This window comes from Syngnathus acus, chromosome 3, assembly GCF_901709675.1.
Source record: "Syngnathus acus chromosome 3, fSynAcu1.2, whole genome shotgun sequence".
Classification (NCBI taxonomy): Eukaryota; Metazoa; Chordata; class Actinopteri; order Syngnathiformes; family Syngnathidae; genus Syngnathus; species Syngnathus acus.
In genome coordinates this window covers 16,575,251-16,598,870 of record NC_051089.1, presented here as the reverse complement: position 1 = coordinate 16,598,870, position 23,620 = coordinate 16,575,251, and the positions used below count along the sequence as shown (strand labels likewise).

At 38.2% G+C, this 23,620-nt stretch overlaps 1 protein-coding gene across 2 annotated transcripts; it reads right to left on the bottom strand.

The window, feature by feature from the left end:
- Positions 1-1,724: 1,724 nt before the first annotated feature.
- On the bottom strand, positions 1,725-23,608 carry LOC119120563 (CD82 antigen-like). 2 transcript variants are annotated; one of them, XM_037247560.1, is made up of 9 exons: positions 23,199-23,608; positions 11,607-11,679; positions 9,679-9,751; positions 5,247-5,410; positions 5,029-5,103; positions 3,638-3,736; positions 3,236-3,409; positions 3,082-3,165; positions 1,725-2,963 (listed from the first exon to the last, which is right to left on the bottom strand). In XM_037247560.1, the coding sequence occupies exons 2-9, from the start codon at positions 11,667-11,669 to the stop codon at positions 2,886-2,888; spliced, it is 810 nt and encodes a 269-aa protein (XP_037103455.1). In that variant the 5' UTR covers positions 11,670-11,679; positions 23,199-23,608; the 3' UTR covers positions 1,725-2,885. The 2 variants fall into 2 exon arrangements, with proteins under 2 accessions (XP_037103455.1, XP_037103456.1); XM_037247561.1 differs by having other exon boundaries at positions 5,289-5,410; positions 23,199-23,607.
- Between the last annotated feature and the right edge of the window lie 12 nt (positions 23,609-23,620).

The following is a 23,620-nucleotide window of genomic DNA, read 5'->3' as shown; positions in this document are numbered from 1 at the left end:
TTGCAATTTTAATATATTTGGAAAATCAGAAAAACATCCATACATCCATTATTCGACTTGTTTGTCCTCACAAGGGTCACGGGTGTGCTGGACCCTATCTCAGAAACCCTGCCAGCCCCGGGCACACATAGACAAAAATACACACTCACACACACCTAATGATAATTTAGAATCCTCAATTCACCTACCATGCATGTCTTTGGAATTTGGGAGGAAACTGAAGTACCTGGAGGAATCCAATGCAGGCACGGGGAGAACATGCAAACTCCACATAGGAAGGACGGAGCCGGAATCAAACCCCAGTGCATGACCAGTGCGTCACCGTATTGCCCGATGAGAAAAACAAATACCACAAACAAGAAAAGTGTTGGCTGATATCACCCGTCTGGATTGCTCTGTGAGCGTGTGAGAAGCCCTTTTTTTTATTGTACTGTGCTTACTACTTTGTGTGATCTTGGTTTGTTAGGCTGTGTGTTGGACATTTTGAGTGTTTACTCATGACCTTTCTTTTTCTGTTTTCTTAGACTTGGAGTCGGCCAACAAAGATATGAATTCAGTGGAGGAATTTGAGTTGACTCCACCCCAGAGAATGTTGAATTTGAAATGCAAGAGGTGGAATTTAATTCAATGCAGTCCAGAAAACCACATTTGCATCTCATTTCTTCACGAGTGTGCTCCAAACAAAATGTCCAAAATTTTTGGGCAACCATTTTAAAGACATACACTACCGTTCAAAAGTTTGGGGTCACAAAATTGTTTGGGTGACCCCAAACTTTTGAACGGTAGTGTATATATTTATTTAGATAATTATTTATAGATTATATATATAATCTTCTGTGTAAAAAATCTTATAATATATATGTATACTTATACTCATAGATTATATATAATCTTATACAAATATAAGATATAATTTATAATATTTAATTCATAATATTTTATTATAATAATATTTACACTACCGTTCAAAAGTTTGGGGTCACCCAAACAATTTTGTGACCCCAAACTTTTGAACGGTAGTGTAGATAAAGCAAAATATTCTGGGAAATTAAATGCTTTTCTCCCGTCATATAAAGATTATTTCAAAGTTTTCACAATTTTAGGGATCTATCTGTCTGGACTCATGTCGATTATAAAAAAAAAAAATTTGACTATTTACCAACTTATGCTTTCCTAGATTTAGTATTCTGTACATAAAGTCCTTTCAATATTTGTACAAAATTCTTGTTGAAAATAAGCTTATTGGGTGTAAAAGCTCATCGTTAAATAAATATACTGTAATTTTGCAACAGGAATTCCTTTGAAATTCAACATTTTTACCAACCGTTCTTAAAGCAAGAGCTACTTCTTGGGGACTGGTTAATGCAAAGGGCTACAAGTTTCATACACATTTCTGAAAGAACAAATTAGCCTTAAGTCATGTGAAACATTTACTACATCTATGTTAAAGAATTAATCATATTCATGACTTCTTACATTAAACGCATCCAAACATTATCAATGGGCATTCTTCCAAAACCATTGAAATTAATACAAAAAGAAAGGTTGAGCTTTGAGAAGAAAATTGACTTGATTCTAATCTTTCGTTAGTAATTTATGATGCCACTGTGAGGTTGAAGTTCATATTTCATGCCAAACTAAGTTGAAAGACCACTATTGGGGGGGAAATGGGAGTACATACAATTGTTTTTATCAGAGCTCCGCATACAGAAAAATGACAGCAGTTGAGATCAGGAGAATTCTTTATTCAAACACTCAATAAGCACAGAACAAAACAATAAACTTAGAAAACAATGCCCCAAGATGGCAGCATGTCAAGTCGCAGGAAAACTGTCTATGGGTTATGTTGGACATGTTACAGAGTATCGGGCTGTTCGGCTTCATCCAATTGTAATGACTTTATTGGCAAGGGAAACAGAATAGAATTAATGTTGTGAGTTCGAAAATTACTAAGCCATCTTCTTTCCCAGTCTGTCTACGATACATTGTTACAAAAAAGTCATACCTTTAAGAACACCATTAAAGGGTTAATGTAGGGTGTTTTTTATACTCACTGTACAGAATGGACAACAAATTTATACATAAGAAAAGTACCAAATTTTCTCAGGTAAAAGTTGAAATTGGATTACAAAAGAATTATAGAATAAAAAAACGTAAAATGTGTTTTAAAAAAACAAATCAATTTAGCCCACTTGGCACTTTGTTTCCCAACATTTTAAAGTAAACATGTCTGTGCATGACCTTTATGTTCCTGCTCACCCACATTGGAAATCGATTCCAAAAGTTTTTCTTTAACATTAAATTGCTTCTGTTATAGCCAATAAGTTATACAATAAGAGTAGGAAAACAGTTTTGAAAGTACAATGAGCAACCAGCTTGCATTGATAAACATGGAAGTACTTTAGGGTCAGGTTTGCAGAAATAATAAATGAAATTATATACAAAGTCATGAAATCATATATAATGCTAGAATAACTATCTTTTTAAAAAAAACTCACCAGAATTGGGGGATTTGACAGCTGTGTAAATTGTTCGCAGAATCTCAGGGAAAAACTAAAACCTTAAGAATGTAAAAACTAATACAGGACCACATATTTCTGAAATGTCACCCCTCCTTCTTCACCCCACACCCACCCTCCCCAACTCCTGCAGGTTCCTCTAAACCAGTCAAAACATTTGCAACATCACTTTTGGATCAAAAGTTTCAAAACCTTTTTAAAGTGCTTCGAGCAAGACTGGTCTGAGAAAAAAACTACCTCAAAAGAGGTTATCAACTAAATGTAAAGCTAACACATAGGTTTACATTTGGACAAAACATTTAACCGAAAATTAAGTGGAAAAATGCCTTATTAGCTTCAGTTCAAGCCAAACTCGGTGTGGTGAACTTAATACTTTGGCACTTTGGTGTAGTCCTCCCTGTGAATGTTCTTGCACAACCAGATGGCCAGAACCATCCCCAGCAGCTGTCAGAAACACAAAAAGCTATTATTTGAAGAAATTGCTTGGCAATGCATCTTGACCAGAACTTCACTTGAAACTCCCGCTGAGAACTTGAATTGAATTTATGAGAGTTGTGTGTACCTCAATCAAAGCGATTGCGATGCAGATTCCCAGAACAACCCCGATGTTGGTGAGGAGCCAGCTCTCCACGTTGAGAGCACAACCCTGAAGAGTACGCCAGAAGATGAAATTTCACTGCTCTCATTTCAGGTGAGAATTCCCAAAATCATGTTACCGTGTCGTATACGGGCCATTCTGGTGTCTGAGCCTCGCAGAAGCCGCTCTCTGAGACGTTTCCAGTTGCGAGGGAGATGTTGTAGCACGAGCAGGGAAACAGAAGTTGAGAACTGTTGATGATCACCATGTTTCCGTTCCAATCGCTTTGACCGGTCCAGCCGCAGCATTCCATCTGCGAGAGCGAGAATAAAATACAACTTCAAACGCATTTTCAAGATTCTCTTTGTGACGCTCACGGAGGCCCATTTCCCAAATCAGATATTTCACAACTATTGTCAAAACACCTTTTTTGATGAGTAGGTGTTTTTCACCTTGTGCCCGCCACGAGTCCAACCAAAGGAGAATCATTTGAAAAATTCATCTGTCAAATTTGAGTGAGATGTGACTTTTAAAGGCTTACATTTCTCTGAATGAAGTCCCACGCTTGTGCTGTGGTCGAGTAGTTGCCTGGATAGTTGTCCAAGACCTTGGATACAATCTTAGACATCTCTTCATTTAACTATGGGAAAACAGGTCACAGATGTCAGAGACAATTTGTTCTACATGACGCAACGTGTCAAAACAAAATTCCAAAATTCGTCACCCCCCTAAAATAATGTTTTATAATGTTTTTTTTTCTGTCCAGAAAACAGAACTAAACTCCAGTTCGACTACATTTAATAACTTGGATGCAAACAATACAAATATAAGAACAAAGTCATTAAATAAATGGCCAGCATTTCCCATTGTAGTAGTGTGAGAGCGACCCAAATGAGTCTGTAAAAATGTGTGTTGAATACACAACTGAAAGTTATATTATTGTGTTACAACAATTTGCAGGCGCATTTATGTAACTTTCAATTGGAACACTCCCTAGCGCTTTATTTGGAAATACTATGCACTAGGGGGCGCTGCAAACCAATTTCTTTCTATTTCAATTAGGGTGGGTTGACCACTGAGTTTGATGTCAGTAGAACCTCTGACTGCGACCATTATTCGTTCCAGAAAACTGGTCGGACCCCGATTTGGTTGGAGTCCAATTCAATTTTTCCCATAAGAAATAAGGGAAAACGGATTAATCCGTTCTGATGTAGCAACAATGGACACTTTTGCGTAATAATGAGTGACTTTTGTGATGTCTAATACACTTATACACTCGTTATTAAAAAGGTTGTGGACCGCTTTGCTGGGCAGAGGGATATGACGAGTGGTGTGTTGAGCGCATGTCCGTCCCCCAGGCAAATAGTGCCGCACAATTGACACGAACAAGAGACAGAACGAGATCACGACAGACATTACTAGAGAAAGGAAGCTTTTTTACACAAACCCTCATTATGGGGGATAAAAGAAATGCACGTGATGCCGCTTTTAAGTTAAAGGCAGTCGATTTGGCTTTTTACGAAGGACATAGAGCTGCTACATCTACTGTAGAGGTTTCTTCCGGTCACTAGAGAGCACTGAGCTATTGTTGGTGACATCTTGTTGCGTCACCCTTTTCAGTATTTTTGTTCCGACTCATGTCTTCTCCGAAGCTTTACGCTCTCGAGACGCAGCCAAACCGAACTGTTGCTTCGGAGACGTGGAGACGCTGTTGGCTAGCCTCGACTCGGAAAGCTGTTCGCAGTCCGGTGTTTCGTTTGGTTTTGAGGGTTCAAAAGCTTTGAATTTTTGGTTTGAAATCCGATTTGTTCTAACCTGGGGACGTTCGAAACGGGGGGTTCGTCTGTACTCCTTTGTGTCTAGGTTTTGCTTTCTATTCAGGACAATTGTTGTTTGTAGGGTGTGAAGACCACATAATAATATGCCGCTTACCACGTCCTTCTGGAAGTAGATGAGGGCGCCAGCTACAATCTCAGCAATGAGGATCAACAGGAGGCAGGTGAAGTACTGAATAGAAGGGAGGACAATCAATGGAAAATAACATCAAGCTTTTTACCATGAATGTCTTTTTTTTTGCAGACACATTTTATCATGAACGTTAAGAGCTTGAAAGGTGTAATATTTTGGGTGTATTTTCTGCTCTGACTTATCACAACACTATGGGATTGTTCTAATTTTTCAAATTCACTCACTAGACCAAGCAGACAGCGGATCTCATAAATAGCTCCCAAGCAGCCGAGGAAGCCCAAAAGCATGGCGAAAGTGCCAACTCCAATTAGGATGTAGCACGCGGCCTTGACAGCTATGGAGTCATCTGCAAGGAAAGAACAAGTGCAGAGGTCAGAAGTTACCAATACAAAAGGAAAGTGAATCAGAAATTTAAACTGTCCTCCAAATCGATGAAGTCCTTGTTGCTATCATTATCTGTGCAGGCTAATCACATCAAAATAATAAATGACGAACTGCATGTGCTCATACCTGAACATTTGCAGCTACTTAGAAGGTACAACGACTAACACAGGGCAGTCTAATTGATACAGTACCAAAACAGATGTTATTCCCTCTTGTTTTGAAGTTCTGAAAGTGCTACCTTGGTATAGTAATTGTTTCTTTAAAGGCAGATTTTGTATACACCATGCGATGCCTTTCTGCTCAGACATTTATTTGTACATCAAAATTATACCTGTATAATCTTAATTCCAATTTCTCTGCAAGGTGAAATAAATAAGTAAATAAATAAATCTTATTTATGATAAAAACATTAAGAAGATGATCACTTTGACAATATCATTAATTCATATTTAATACATTTAATATCACTTCATCCAGTATAAAAAAATACTCTTGTCTCACAACCTGTGCTGTGGAGCAATTTGACTTGAAGTCCCTTCCACGTAAAGTGTAATAATATGACTTTTTTTGTGCCCTATAAAGGATTAAATTAAAATGGTAATCCATGCTGCGTAAAACATCACAAACTGCAATTATAAAGTGTAATTTTAACAACAACTAAAAACTACATTAGGAAGTATTTAATGCTGACAAAAAACAAACAAATTATATGCCGATGCTTTTAACTGGACACAGATACACTGACGTTATTACCGCCATTCATCATGCACACTGCAATCATCTGTGATCATCTGACTCTCTCAAAGTGTGCCATTGAGCAGCTTCTCAATTACGTCCCCATACAAAGCGAATCAGTCTACCGTACTTAAACCCTTTGCTGGCTGCGCTTTTTTCCAAGATATGACTGCATTGATGACCGCCGCTGAGAAAAGGGCGGACGGACTCGCCCTCGCCAGACCGGTGACGAGTATGTGTGACTAAGGCAGTGAGCACACTAGGCTGATGTGATGCATGTTAATGCTGGACAGAGGAGAAAGGGCCCAGTGTCTGAGCGGAGGACACCTGCAGCGATGCCACTGACAAGAGACAAACGTCCTCATCTCCTCCAACACAACCACTCTCTCTCTCTCTCTCTCTTCCCCCCCCACTGCATAGTGACACGTTCTCAGTGTGTATGCATCATCATCTTCAGTTCCCCTGTTTTGTTGCAGCCATTCGGTTTTTCCCACTCTCAGTTTGCTCCATTAACACTTGAGGAATAAAAACTTATTTTACATCTTGTCTTTCTCCGCTTCTCCTTTCTGACTAACTCGGTGATGTGCATGCTGGACAGAGGCCTACCAAACGTTGTTATTTTTCTACTAGATATGTAATTTACAGAGGTCGGCATTCCGTCCCCGTGACGATTGTCGAACGGACAGAAGCGATGACAGATGCCCTTTTTAGGTATAACAAAAGGATATTTATGACACGAAGGTAACCAAGACAGCTATTAAACAAGTTTGGCTAACCTAGTTCTTGACGGGATTATAACGCATGAAGTATTATGAGAATAGCGGACAATATTTTGGTACAAGGGGAAAACACAGCAGTTATCACACGAGACATTGAACAGCTAGTAACTGCAAAATTGTGCTTTTGGAAAACAGTGAACTCCCAGAATTTGAGTTATTTGCACTCTATTTGCCATCTATGTGTTAGATTGTCGCATCATATGAACTCTGAAGAAAAAAAAGGTCACTTTTCTCCTGCCTCCTTTGTTGCTCTCCTATCATAGGATTACAAAACAGACACTATATCTTTGTAGACAGTTGAGGCAAACGGAAAAGATAACTGTCTTTTCATGTTGGTGTATATGTGTGAACTTAAAGAAAACGGGGAGGAACTTCTTTGCAGCCGCCAGATTGGTTGTATTTGGAACTTTTGAACTATTTGCATGCAAACCTTTTAAATGTTCATTCTCTTGTCCATCAATGGGTCACATTTCCCCCTGCTGTGGATTCTAAAAGGATTCTAATTATAATAATTTCATCCATGTCTGCCGTAAAATTGGCTTCCTTCTTCCAGACAGTCATTTAACAGAAAATATACCACTTTCAGCTCAACATCAAGTGAACCAACCTGTTTTCATACAGTATGTTTATTTTACACACTTCATTAAAAGGCACACTTCAGTAAGAATCTCTAACCAATGAAATGTAACCGATTTAGAATGAAGCATGTAGTAATACAATATTACCAAATTTCATTGTTCTTTTGTCATGAAGAGAATACAGGGACACATGCAATCTGGGTCTGATTCTGATCTGGTTGAAATACCGCCGCAAAAAGTCGCACACTGTAGCCAGATGGCGCACACAAGAGCAGTAATCTTAACATCAAATCACAACGGGTTCAGGAAAAATGGTTCATTGAAGCCAATTTGAAAATGGAGCGTTAAATAGAGGAGCACCGCTTATTTTTAAAGGGACAGCCCTCAAACAAGAATGGAAAGAGTCTTTGTGTTGGACAATGCATTTCTTGTTGAAAACAACTGACACAAAAATGAAAATCTGCTCCACACATGTGTTTAATAGTTATACAAGACGCTACAAGCCAAAACAAAATATTCACCGTCCTGTGAGAGGACTTCAGTGTTTTCATCAACCTTTTTCAAGGTTACTGTGTATGGAAAAAAAAGGTTTGTATACTCATGTACAAAAGCTGAGCTTTTTTTTTCATTTGTCTTACCGATATTCAATGATACTTAAACATTCCAAGAGCCTGCGGCCAGACCTTGGCCTGTTTTCATTCTGTTAATACTGGCTCCATTTGTAATGGCCTACATTCTTCTATTTCAAACAACTCACTGGATCAGTGAAAACTATACAACGGAAAAACATATCTTTTTGTACTCTGTTATTTGAGATATTTTAAACGTTGTGCCTTCTGAATCCTACATTGATTTTGTCTGGCATTTCCAGTAATGTTTCGCTGTTAAGTTCAATCATAAAAATGCTGACTTTGGAACCTAACCACGAACACAAAAGTCCATTTTTGCTCTAGATCACACCACATAATCTTATGTTGGGAGGGAGTGTAGTTTAGAAACAAACAGTCTAAGCAATGGGTAGGAATACAAACTTTAAATTACAGAAACTCATTTATAAACTTTTTTTGGCTTGCCACATGATATGTTTTTTATAGTTGGCATGATTTTTATTAAGTTTGAATTAGATTAATTTTACAGTTCATTTTGTTCAGAGAGGTAATTAGACCTTGGGCTGCGGGGTAAAGATAGTTTCCCTTTATAGGTTCCGTGACCACCATCAGGGGTGGGAATCAAACTTTGTTAAAATATTAGGAAAACATATGACTTTACTAACGTGGCTTTTCACATGCTGGTAATGTGTACGTCATTTTACTTGGGCAGTAGTCAACCGTTATCTCAAGATTAATTAAATCGGCTAAAGTGCATTGTGTGCTCTCTACCAGCACCTTCCACAACATTAATTATATTTATATATTTATAAATATTATATATATATTATATTTATTTTATATTTATTAATAAAAATACATCTGATTCATTAAATTATAATATTTCAATTTCTAATCAATTTTACAGCCTGTTTATATTCTTCTCGCAACCATAATAATGGTTTAACCCAAAGTCATTTTCTTTCCCTGGACTTGACATCAGCGATTGCTCTACCAATAAGAATTTGGTCGGACAGAAATTTATGGACCAACTCACCGACTCGCAGACGTCAGCCCTATATTTCACAATATCGTGTTTCGTTTTATAAAATAACTGTAAAGACTAGCCACTCAAAGATGCCGTTAAGAATATCTCTCTTGACCAATGAGAATTGCTGTACTATCTGCGAACGCATAGCAAGCACATACACACACAAAATAAAATAAAACTAAAAGACATGCAAGATAGGCCATGCAGTAAAGGTATAAAACAAAACACAGTATTGCAAAACAATGTGCATATTACCAGCATCTGTGAAGCGCCGATAGTTAGGTGACAGATTTTCCAATGTTCTAAAGGTTTAAAGGTTTGACTCAAACCCCTTTACTGGGTTATCAAATGATATGAGAAAGTGCACTAATATTACATATCACTTAACTTTTCAAATGAACTAAAGAGAATATGGTAAATAACTCACTTTAAATAAAGAAGCACTCGTTTATTTTCACTATGACTGAAGTGAAAATATTTATTTTGAATTTGGGACTTACTGAGCACAACTATGAAGCTCTGATTGTCCAGGAGGAGCCACAATCCAAAGCCCATGATGACGCCACCCAGAAGCTGAGAAGAAGAAAAAAACGTTAGTCAGACATAGTTACATGCTGTAACTGTGGACATTGTTTTAGTCATATGCAATAACAGCAAAATGTAGTTGCTATTGTAGATATTGTTCCATGGAAGGAAATGAGAAAGAATGACACCAAAATCTGAAAACACAATAAATCGGCTTCATGGTTATCAAATGTTTTGTTATCCTAGATAAATTCAGGTGACAGGCAGGACACACAAAACAAACAACATTTACACTTACATATACATCTTTAGACAATTTGGTCTTCAATTGAACCAACATGCATATTTTTGGAAATGTGAAGTGAAGCGTTTGCACAGAAACGAGATTCGAACCAAGCTTTTCTCAACCCTTTGTGGAAGATGTGCTCACCACTATACACCTATGCTGGAAAAGATTTTATCCGGTGCTAGGTCAAGCCTGGGTAATCAATGTTTTCCCCCAAGTTAGGTGCAACATTTTCGCAGAAAAATCACCATTGTTTACATTCTATTTTCCATGTATGATCTTGGCATGGATGAGCAGATGAATTTGTGTTTTAATTCTTGGGCTGCGTAGCATCTTAGCTACATACATAACACATTGCAGTGAAAACGAGTGATATCCCGCTGCGGCTTAAGGCCAAAGCCATTGCATATATAGGCAGAAGTTCCACCTTCCAGTTCATGATCATCCATTCACAAATCGCCATTGCATAATGTCTGAAAACCAAAGCATTTATTTCAAGTGAATGTTATTTAAATGTAGCAGCTCTTTGATTAAGAGAATAAACGGCTAATCTTTATGTATCACAATAGCTCCCGCTAAATGTTGTCACAAGGCAAAGTTCCACCTACGTACAATTCATTCAACCAATCACAGATGCCGCTGCGTTGAATGAATGTGGAAGCCAGTCTCGTGTTGACAGACACATTGAACTTTTGCCAAACACGTAAATAAAGCACTAAACAGTCAGAATGGCTCCTATACACGAGCAGAAAGACCTGTGCTGTTTCACTCGCGTTTTCTAACCAGGCTCGTTGTGCTATGTTGTTGCTGCTTTGATTTTTGACAGACAAATGTGAACGCACTCACTGGTGATAGCATAAGCGAGGTCGTCAAAAAAGATACAAAAACGATCAAATTAAAATGGTAGCAAAATAATCTTGTGACATCCCACTTGACTTTTTTTTTGAAAGTGCGGTTTCCTTAATTGGTATGCCAAAATCAATCTCTAAAAAAAAATAAACATGCATGATAGGAAACTATTGACTTTTCAGTGGAGTAGTCCTCTTCTCCTTTTCCCCACTCCACTGATAAAGTTAATAACTAAAAACACAACACTTTTATTACGTGTTTATAGTGTGTTTTGACTTATTTTGATATTGCAATATATTTTATCAAAACAATGGTAAAATAATGGGGAGGTATAACTTAATTTCTATCAGAGCTCAGATCGCCTTGTTAATATGAGGATTTAGACCAGTGGTTCTTAACCAGGGGTGCGAGAATGCTTCCTCGGGGGTGCGAGGATACCCTGGGGGAAATTTACAATTTTTCGGGGATAATGGTCAGGTAACCGAAAAAAGTTAAACATTCTGGAAATCAAGAAGTCATTGTGTTAATTGGCATTAGGGATAATGTCATTCAGCCTTATAGCTGTAAAGTAAACCAATTATTATTATTATAATCATTTAGGGTTAGGGTTAGGGGTGCGAGAACTGGTTGGTGAATTGAATGGGGTGCGAACAAGGAAAAAGGTTAAGAACCACTGATTTAGACACATCATTGTTGACATAATTTGGCAACTGTTCGACATCTAAATCAATACATATTGTTAAGTTTGAATAATGATACTGTACTCACAAAGAAGATGAGGTTAAAGATGAACAGGAAGTACTTGGTCGCCGTCACACATCCTTTCCCCATGATGTTTTATCTGTAAAGGTGAGAGGGCATGAATGTAATTCCACAGGAAATGTGGCCGACATTGTTCTAGTGATATAGAGGTGCAGAGCAGTAAAGCTCCTGCACTGATAAATACTGATAAATACACACATGCACAATCACGCACAACTTGTATCATGTTATCTGTACAAGTAGTGTGAGCATTCAAGGAGAGGAAAGCAATTTAGCATATAACACATGAATCAAAATGCTATTCATGTAAAATAGTTGCAAATTAATTAGGGGTGGACCTGCTTCACTTGGTTTAGACTTGCTTTGTGTTTCAACACGTCTGTACCAGTCTGCGAGATAGAAGTATGCAAACAACCAACACAGGCCACTAGATATAACATTGATTCTAATTTAAGTAACCTCAAATGGACAAATGCTCTAAGCGATCAAATGAACTCATCAGTCCATTTGATCGCTTAGAGCAGGGGTGTCAAACTCATTTTTTTGGCGGGCCGCATTGTAGTCATAGCTTCTTTCGGAGGGCCATTATGACTGTCAACCCAAATAAATGTACGAGTACCTCATATTAAGTACAGTAAAAGCTACAAAACAAACTGACAAATAACTTGTTTTCAAATCAGACGAGTCAAAACTGGTCAAATATTTAAAAAAAACAAATATGATTAAAAGTGAAGACAATTTGAAATTCTAGTAATGACACACGAATTTGATGCACAATTTGTCTTCGCGGGCCACATAAAATGATGTGGCGGGCCGTATCTGGCCCCCGGGCCTTGAGTTTGACACCTGTGGCTTAGAGTCAACTCAGAGTAGCTGGTAATCAAATATTTTTTGCAATACTGTGTAGGCATTTTAAAAGCAAGATACTGTGGTTGCTGCACTTGCAGTAGACTACTGCGAGTGCAGCAACCACCAAGGACATTGGTTTAGTCTTTGTTTTGAGAGCATTTCGAACGAGTTGTCTAATTGTAGCACATTTGCTTCTTCTTACTGCTACTGCGTTTACAGAATGTGAAAACATTTTGCAACAACAAGCTAAATTGCAGAGGAGGATAGCAAAAATGTAATTCCCGCCAACTGTCATTTTAATCCCATTCTAATGGGGCTCCAACAAGCCTGTCTGATCAGGACTGGGTGGCTCAAATCTATAGGATTAAATTTGCAAAACCAGTTTAAACTCAATCTGTGAGCACGGAAGGAGGCGTGTCCATATTGCTTACAACCAGTTTATTCTTCACTCATGGTGGTTGTGGATTAAAATGAGTATCCTTGTAAAAAGAATCAAATGTCACAGTGTAAATACATTTTTCAGTGCAAGAAAATCTGTAGCTTTAGATCTCAAACTTCATTTAATAAATAAATACACACACACACACACACACACACACACACACACACACACACACACACACACACACACACACACACACACACACACACACACACACACACACACACACACACACACACACACACACACACACACACACACACACACATTGCAATTTAGATTCAATTTGTGATTTTCTTGAAATGTTTCATGTTACAGTCCACTAGTCACAATGTGCAGTAACATTAATTAGAAACGTGGCAGAAAATGACATCATACAATTAAAAATGTTAAAATCTGAGACTGGACTTAACCGCTTCAAACAAAGCAGCTTAGTGATAGCTTGAAATTCATATCATGTTATTCATTGAGTCTTTTGGTAGTCCTGAGTGCAATTGTGAGTGTAAAAATCATAACGGAAGTATTGCTGATTGAGTTATTTAAATGTGGAAAGGTAAACAGAAATTGATCCTTAATGATATCTCCCAATAATTAGGTAATATATAACTATCAATGTGCAATACCTTTAAAAAAAAAAAAAAAAAGGTAAAGACCCAATGATTGTCACACACACAACTGGGTGTGGTGAAATTTGTCTCTGCATTTAACCCATGCCCGAAGGGAGCAGTGAGCAGCAGCGGTGCCGCACCTGGGAACCATTTGGTGATCTACACCCCAATTCCAACCCTTAATGCTGACTTTTCTTCTATACAGTAAATTTCTGCCAGTTTACATTTTCAAATGGCAACTATAAAATTAATGCCCCATCACTTGTGAGCTATTTTTGGAACAGGCTCGCAGGCTACTCATACAATATGAGGGCTACCTGTTGCCCACGAGCAGTCACCACATTGCTGATATAAAGCTTAAGATTTCCAACGGGAAAGTATTGATTTGTTCTCTGACAGCAAAACATCAACACCCACAGTCTGTTTTCCAAAACGTGTCACCACCACACCATCACCTCTTACACTCTCTGTATCGTAATGGCCACTCGTCAATAAATCTATGAAAATCTGGGTGAAATATGGAGCCTCATATTCAGTTATCCTCCAGCAGTCAATGTGAGGGTCACGTACATGACCCAAATTCTCATCAGTGGAAATGGGTTACTGTTACGCTGCACCACTGTGCTACTTTTATTTTGACTGATGGTTATTGAGAGTAAAATTCCATGGGATGTAAATACAATCAGGTCAGGTCCATTTTGAATAGGTGAGGCAGATTCCACCTATACTCAATGTGCTTGCCTGATCAACATAACTGAACACGTCTGATGACTAACGTGTGTTTGTGTGTGCGTGACAGTGCTGATTCACTCGCATGAAGGCACGCCTGTGGGATTTCAGTATTTATAGTGCTGCTCTCAATCTGCAATACACCCCCCCTATGTTAAATTCCTGGACTGTCCTTCCATTTGCACTCAAACTGTTCACAAGTGTTGGCCATAGGTGGGCATTGTCCTCCGTACCCGACTTTCCATCCCTGACCCACGCGGGCCCAGCCAGTCCCTCGTCGGCGAGAGGCAATCGACGTTGAGAACATACTCCACTAAGAAGGAATATACATAGATCAACTAACTGCATGACCAAGCAGGCAAACAAGACTCTCAAAAAAAACCTAACCCTAGTTTGAAACACTAGTTTCAAATCCTAACCATAGCTTTAAACCCATGTTTGAAACCCTAACCCTAGCTTTGAACCCTACTTTGAAACCCTAACTCTAGTATGAAACCCTACTTTGAAACCCTAACCCTAGATTTAAACCATTGGTGTCAAACTCTTTTTTTTTTCGCAGGCCGCATTGTAGTCATAGCTTCTTTCGGAGGGTCATTATGACTGTCAACCCAAATAAATGTATGAGCACCTCATATTATATAGGGTAAAAGCTTCAAGACAAATTGACAAATAACTCATTTTCAAATCAGGCGAGTAAAAACTGGTCAAAAAAAAAAAAAAGAAGAAATTATTAAAAGTGAAGACAATTTGCAATTCTAGTAATGACACGAATTTGATGCACAATTTGTCTTTGCGGGCCACATAAAATGATGTGGCGGGCCAAATCTGGCCCCGGGCCTTGAGTTTGACACCTGTGCCTTAGTGGGATACAACAAAAATATGTTGACAGATGGCTCACTAAAATTACTTAGCCTGAGATGGAGAATTCTTATCAGCCAACTGCAACTGATGAACTAACATCATTTGTGGGTCCTTTTGGGTCAAAATGTTCCTCCGATCAAGCAGAGTGTATAAATTATGAATTGAATCCATCTGGTTCCTAGCAGTTTTCCACTTACTTGCTACAGTGAATTTTTGGTGGCTTCTTTATACAGAAATCAAAAAAAATACTTTGCAACAGCATTGCAACGATATTCGTTGTCAGTTTATAAACAATAACAATGCTAAAATGTGTTGCTCATTTAACTGATGCCAAAGATTCACACACACCAATTGACTACAACATTAGTGAGAGCTAGTTTGGACGTCACCTTATTTAGCTTTATGAGCAGGTCAAAGGGGTCAAAAGATTTTTGCACCCCTTGTACAGGATCTTGGATTGTGTAAGCGAGTCAATGTAGGGGCCCCTGGATACTAGGGCTGCACGATATTACAAAAACATGCAATATGGGTTATGAATATTGCTATGCCTATTTTATTGCAATATTTAACCTAAAGCAGGCATGTCCAAAGTCAAGCCCGGCCCGTTCAAATTTCCACCAGCCTGCAGCCTCTGGCATTACATTAATGATGTGTGACCCTGGTAGAAAATACACATGTCCAAAAAACGATTTCATATTCCACCAGAAGATGACAAAAATCTAAATATGACTGGAGTACGTCAATAATGAGCTCACCAAATAAATAAATTAGTATTAAGAGAGTATTAGTTCACTACACTTATAAATATTAATACGTATTGAACTACATTTTTCAGCCATATAGCCCAGCCTTACAAAGCACATTATGCTCAAAAAGGCATTTATTTAATTTTTGTATTAACCAGTTTTTGACTTTTTCCATGGTTGTGTTGACCTCTAAAGTTACGTATTAAAATACAAGTATTAAGATTCCGCCCTTTATCTTCAGGTCTTTATTTTTCAATCGTTAGATATGGATGGAGGGGTAGGTCAAGAAGTTAAATTTCATACATTGCACATCATATCTATCTATTGTCTTGTTTCTTCAATCAGGATAATTGCAGTGACTGTATTTACACAACAAATGACATCCTATTAACTCTGAGCATTACTGTTTACATCCACTGCGTTATGACAGAACACTAACACACAAGCCAGTCATACGAGTTGAACTAACATTAGTTGGGATTTTGAATTGTTGATGTTTTGTTGTGTTTCGTGCACTAAGGAAACAGTGACTCACACACCATTACAAGGAGCGGCTAAATATGTAATATTAAAGTAACAATACTGGAAGACATCCGCCTTTCTAATACATACATTACCTCTAATGATGTAGAAGCTCCATTTATACAGATATAGGTAATTTTATACCCGGATAATAAATATTAGAATTTAGTATTTTTCCTAAAATTGTATGAAACTGATGGCAAGTTTCTCTCATTTTCCCCCCCATTCACAAAACGTTTTTTTTTTTTTTTTTTTTTTTAAATGGAAAACAATACAATGAATACCGTAATTTTCGGACTATAAGTCGCACCGGAGTATAAGTCGCACCAGCCATAAAATGCCCAAAAAAATGAAAAAAAACATATATAAGTCGCTCCGGAGTATAAGTCGCATTTTGGGGGGCAATTTATTTGACAAAATTCAACACCATGAACAGACATGAACGAGCAAAAACAGGCTAAACGATACGGTATGCTAACGTGACAAACACAAACGAGGAGCTGAGAACGGGCCTGACGTAACATTCAGTTATTTTAAAAAAACTATTACATAAATAACACGTTTATAAAACCATCTGTGTCACTCCAATTCATTAAATCCATCGATCGTCCTTTGTCAACAATGCCGTGTGCCGCGCCGCAGTTCAAATTATTCCACAGGCCCATACAACGATATATAAACTATATTTTAAATAACTATCACATAAACAACAATATTATCAAACCATTTGTGTCACTCCAAATCATTAAATCCATCGATCAAATTTCTCGTCCTTTGTCATCCTGGTGACAGAGGACATGTCCAGAGGATATGGCGCTTTAAAGTGTTAATTACTTTATTTGATTTTTTCTCTCTATTTTTCATGTTTTTAATATGTTCAAGATAAAGATATCAAAGCATGTGACGTGATCAACTATACTAAAAATAACATGTGAAGTGGTCAACTATACTTGTAAGTAAGTGATGTGTTAATGATCAAGTAAAAATTTGTGAAAAAAAACCCATATAAGTCGCTCCTGAGTATAAGTCGCCCCCCCACCCAAACTATGAAAAAAACCGCGACTTATAGTCCGAAAATTACGGTAAATAAAAGATTCTATATAGCCAGTGGAGCAATCTAGGGATGCACCGACATCACTTTTTTTGACTGAGTTTATGTACAAGCATTGACAATGAGTACTTGTTGATCCAGAGTACAAATATTTGATAATGGGATTATATTTTCCAAATGTGATGAAAATGTATTGTATTTTAATCAATTATTGTTTCAAAAACAAACCTTTCTACACTGTCAAAAGAAAAGAAATGCATGATGCACTGACAAAAAGAATCCGTAAAACAGCAAGGCCGCAAAAGGTGAACTGCTATATAGCAGGAGAACAGTCTACCGCATACCAACTAAAGCTTTGGTATCATTATAAATGATAATTCCCCAAGTAATTGGTTTTATAATAAAGTACAGAAATAAATAAACCCATTCACTTTATTTTACAAAGACTAGATTCACACGAGAGGCAAATACCACCCAGATTTTTTTTTATGTCACTCTGAAGTTCATACTATTGTATACAAATCAAGATATGAACATTCAAGATTTTAACACTGAAAAATCAGGATATCAGTCATGTAATATCACACCTTTGTTGCAAGTAAAGCTCAGCCCACCCTGTCACATTCTACCAGTCAGATTCGGGTAAGTATGTCGAATGCCAACATTGCGCCAGCAAGTTTAACTAACAGTGGATCGACATACAAACGCAAATGTCCAGCTAGTTTACAGCATACTACATACATACATACATACACATAATTCATTATGTAGACCGATTAGATACACATTTTCCTTGTGTGTAGCTTAGTTTTTTTCCTTTCTAAAGTTAAAGATAAATAACACTAGGTTAACCCAAACTGGGTGTACAGTCGCATGTACACATTGAATTACTGTTATTTTACAAAGCACAGCCACCTACTGTAATTAAACAATGACAAATATGCAGTGGGGTGATTATTGTGCATCTCAGGCAGGCGGCCCTCTTCATATTAACCTGTAATTTTTTTTTTCTCATAATGATGACTAATTTGCATGCTAATCCAACCAAATCTCACAATGCGTGTTGAAGTCCATTTCTGTCATCTGGTGTGACTTTACGCACAATGACGGTTTGAAAGCAAATTTGTTTTGCAACTTTCCGCCATAAAAAAATATAAAACTTGCATAACATTTGGCTTCATTGTATTTATAATGCGGACCATCACCAATTTCTGTTAGACAAAAAAGCTAAGCGATGACTTCGTTTAAAGATGAAGTTGCTGTTTAGTAAATCAGATCTTAAGTTCTTGAGCTAACTGGTACTCACAAATCAATTGAGCAAAACTATCATAGTAAGATCAATACATTTTAATATACATGCAGAATTTGCAACTCGTCCCAGACAAGAACAAGGGAGTATACGCAGTGTACAGAGACAACGCTAAACAACCAGTCATGTCTTTTCCCCACCTGATAGCACCCCCCCCCCCCCCCCCCCCCCCCACACACACACACACATTCAATAGTACAGTAAGTCTCCCTCCCTCCCACCCTGACTGGTCACCAGAACAAAGGCAGCTTTCACACACTTTTCTGTCTGTCAAGGAACAAAAGGGAGAATTTGAGACGCAGAGGCCTGCTTCATCATTTCATCTCCTCCTCTCGAGAAAACAACAGCAGATGGTTGAAAGACGCAACTTTCCACTGTGAGACCTGACACCGCCTGATGGTCCATTTAGTCTTTTGGAAATTAACAAAGTGATATGGCATATGTTCAAGATTTAACGCAAGCATTTGCAACCATTGAAATGGGTAGTCAACCCCCAAATTTTCTTTACAATAATATGTTATATGTGCCCCCACTAGTCTAAACATGGCATTGAGATTTATTGCATTTGTGGACTACGAGTTAAGCAGCTAAATCCACCCGTTTTTGTCAATCTCAGGGGGCAGTCATTTTCCTGCGTGCTGTTGATGGAAAATTACATCACAACTGCCATGTTTCAAGTCAAAACCAAGGCTCAGCTTCAGAAAACTGGCGAGCCGTGATTGGATGTGACCTGAGACCTAGCAACTGTGAGGTCATTTTCAGTCGACAGCAAGTAGCAAAATGGCCACCCCATGAGAAGGATGAAAATAGATTTTGCCTGTTTGATTCATATTCCACAAATGAAACATTAATCAGAACACCGTGTTTTGACTAGTTGGGCTGCACAGAACAAATTATAACAATGAAAATTTGGGGTTGACTTTCCCTTTTTAAAGCAACAGTGTGTACTATGTACAGTAATCCCTTGTTTATCACAGATAATTGGTTCCAAGACCACCCGCAATAAGTGAAAATCCGCAAAGTAGTGTCACCCTTTCATTTTTAACATACGTACATTTTTTGTGTATCAATAAGTGTATATGAAACCATATACGTAAGTGCATATGGTATCATTAGAACATTAAATAATAGTTTTAAACATGTAAATAAAATATCAATAGTATAAATACCCTACAGGAAATAATTTATAAATAACAAATATAAATATGCTACGCGTGTGTGTAACATATGTAGATGTAACTAAAGTGTACATACTGTAAATATGCTTTTAGAACTCTTATTATCATAACAACTTTTCTTTTATCACAAGGTACATACTGTAAATATGTTTTTAGAACTCTTATTATTATACCAACTTTTTTATAACAAGGTATAAGTGTACATACTGTAAATATGTAAATATATAAATATGAACTCTTATCACTTCTGCTGGCGTGCAACTTTCGTGCCATAATTCCTCAATTTAAAAAAATATATATATATTTGTTTTTTTTCAAATCCACGATTGCGTGAGCACTTCCTGCCTTCTGCTGGCGTGCAGGCAACTTTCGAGCCTAATTCCTCAATTTTGATTTTTTTGGTTTTGAGAAATCCACGATGTACTGAGGCCGCGATAAATGAACCACAAAGTAGCGACGGATGACTGTACTATCATTAAGATAGCAACTTGGCAATCACCGACCCCAAATCAGCAATTACATTTTGCTTACACATAATCTGATTTAAAACAGACATTCAAGATAAATGTTTTATTATTGACCAGTCTTCTCTTGCTGATGAATAATACTAATAAGCTATACTCTAATACGAATACTAATATCTATTGGGCTCATTGTTAGGCTTTATTTCCTTTTAAGCAAATACTTTTGATTCCCTTAATTTGTGTTGTAGTTGCATATTGTGTCACGATGGCAACGTGAAGGATGTTGAAATCCAGGAATAGGCAAAATGCTCAGAATGATTGTGCGCTTAGTGAACTTGACCTTTAAAGCCTGCAGTAAACCTCTTGGGGGCTACCATTAGTCAATTCGGTGACACCGTATGGAGAGCAGCTTAGGAAAACCATTTCACAGCGTGAAAATAAGACCTGAAATGTAACCAGGCAAAAGGAAAATGAAAATATGTTTGGAAAATAGTATATAGATAGTAGCTTGTCTTATAGGAACAGATTAAGTACAACAATCTTGATTAGGGTTCACCAACCTTTTCTAAAGTGAGAACTACTTCTTGGTGTCAGATGGTATATACAGAGGGTTACCCGTTTGAGACACACTTTTGAAAATGATTAGGAAATGATATATAATATTTAGAATATTATAAAATTATTATTTGACAAAATGTTTCTGTCGATGATTTTCATTGATGAGAAGACACGGATCATACTAATACCTTCTCACGATAATTAGGAAACAGACATATCAATAGGCAACCGCTTACTTTTGTAAAAAGGAATCCCCATTCAAATTGTTTGTAGGTATATTTAGATATTTCAATGAGTTTTGTGATGGAAAACACATTTGTATTTAATGTTTATGAGTAAACTTGGGGCGGCTCGGTGGCGCACTGGGTAGCACGTCCGCCTCACAGTTAGGAGGGTGCGGGTTCGATTCCACCTCCGGCCCTCCCTGTGTGGAGTTTGCATGTTCTCCCCGGGCCCGCGTGGGTTTTCTCCGGGCACTCCGGTTTCCTCCCACATCCCAAAAACATGCTTGGTAGGCCGATTGAAGACTCCAAATTGTCCCTAGGTGTGAGTGCGAGTGCAAATGGTTGTTTGTCTCTGTGTGCCCTGCGATTGGCTGGCAACCGGTTCAGGGTGTCCCCCGCCTACTGCCCGATGACGGCTGGGATAGGCTCCAGCACTCCCGCGACCCCCGTGGGGACTAAGCGGTTCAGAAAATGGATGGATGGATGGAGTAAACTTGGAAGAATTGCTAGGGCTTGTTTTTTCATTTTTTTTTTTTTTTTTACCTGATGTGTCACTACTAACGTCCATTCCCTAAGTATTCAAATAATGAGTTGTTGTACCATTCAAACTGTAATTATTTAACTTGATTTGTTGACAAAAGACCAATAGTTGATACTATTTGACTTCATAAAACCGTTCATTCTCTACTATATTATAAAAACAAATGACAGTTGACACCGACAACTGAAAAAAATTCTCCGCTTACGTTTGTCTTGTTTGTTGAGGAGAAAAACTGTGAGGAGCAGCTTGAGCTGCCTTAAAGTCACTAACAGCTTCAGGGTAATTCCACCGAACAGGGGAAACAGGTTATGGACTTGTGCAATGCCACAGTCAAGGCTCTTTTTCTTAGTGGCTAAGCAGAACAGTAGTTTGCAGACTATTGGGGTGAAATTTTACACTAGGAATCAGATTGAAGTTAAACTCATCGTTCTTGAGTGCAGCGGGTGCTTGGATACATCCAAAACCTAACTGGTAACAGCTGTGAACTCTTGCGAAGCATAATCCAAACAACATCTCTGTTTGCAGGATATGGGAAGGTAATTAAGGTCACATTGGGGGGAAGGAAACCCTGATTTATAGCCTCAGATTTTGTGGGAGAAAGTTGCTGTGGCTGAGAGGGTGCCATAGGAGGCCCAGGGGCTTGAAGGGGAAAATGTAGTCTTAATTGTGATGCCATCATTCCTGATGCTGACCCACATTTCCATCTGTAGCCAGCTGCTCCTTATAAGCACTCAGCTATTAAAGGGAGCAACAAATCAGTCAATAGGACAAAAGGTTCTGCTCGTGTGACCACAATATTATCGTTGTTTTAGCAAATGTGTTCACTCAGTCACGGTCAGCCACACACTATTTCTCTCGTCTGGATTTCTGTGGAGGAATTGGGTGTCTGAAATAAATAATGGTGAAAAATGTTACCGTTGTTAGTTTCAACTAACAGTTACGGAATGCAACCTCTTTGTTGTAAATATTTTGTTAAGATGGGCATTTGTTTTGCTTGTAAATGTCTCACTAAATTGTGGACAAGGTGTCAGGGACAGGGAAACAGGAGAGCAGAGTTTCTCGACTCAGTCGTTTGTACCTTAACTTAATTTCTGTTACCAATTCAAGTGTTTTGTTTCCTGTTTAACATTCATGATCAGATACACTTTATGCTTCTGTGGTCAATTATGTGTCAACAACTCCGGTTTTTGCCATTCAGTTAACAAAATTCAAGTTGAAATGGCGAAAGAGGTCTTCTCAAGACCGATGAGATGATGCGATAGACAGCGCTGAATACTGGTGTTATTATTAATTTAGTCTACACGCGCCACATCACCATTCGTAAAGAAGACGCCATTAAGCGAAACACAGATAGTTTGAAGAAACTTTCAGTTTTAGGCGCTGACTCGATCAAATAACCTGGATAAATTAAATCGCCGTGCTTGTGGTAATTATTCGTGCGTTTAAAAGAGGGAAAAAAGACACCTTTCAGTGTTCAAGACCCACACAAAGTCGGCGAAGAGGTTTGATTACTTACTGATTGGGAAGAAGTGCAGAGAAAAGTTGCAGTCGTTAAGTGCGTGTGTCGCTGAGCACAATGTTCGGCTGGCTCCTGCCTGTTCTGAGCGGGCTGCTGGCTGGACTGTTTGACCTCCTCCACCACTGCGACGGACGCTGACTACAATCTAACCGCAATCAGTCAGGGAGGCTCAAGATGGGTAGACAGCAGGGGAATCTCCTCCAGTGCCCCCCACACCCCCCATGTGGCAGATATGGGTATTAGCAAGTCGAACACCCTCCCTTAACCCCTAAATCCCCGCAACATCACCTCAAAGTACGAGGCGGATTAAAAACACGTCTGTTGGCACAAAAACGCACACAGTATCTCCACTTTGGGAGCATTTGTGCTACGCCTCCAAATGTACAATTCGCCGCACTAATTTTATCAAAAAAGCGAAA

Excerpts from the sequence above, each read along its gene's own strand:
- LOC119120563 (XM_037247560.1), bottom strand. The coding sequence starts at position 11,669 with ATGGGGAAAGGATGTGTGACGGCGACCAAGTACTTCCTGTTCATCTTT. Across the intron at positions 5,411-9,678 it reads GAGCTTCATAGTTGTGCTCA|ATGACTCCATAGCTGTCAAG; the intron begins GTAAGTCCCAAA and ends CTTTCCTTGCAG. Across the intron at positions 5,104-5,246 it reads AACAATCCCATAGTGTTGTG|TACTTCACCTGCCTCCTGTT; the intron begins ATAAGTCAGAGC and ends CCTTCTATTCAG.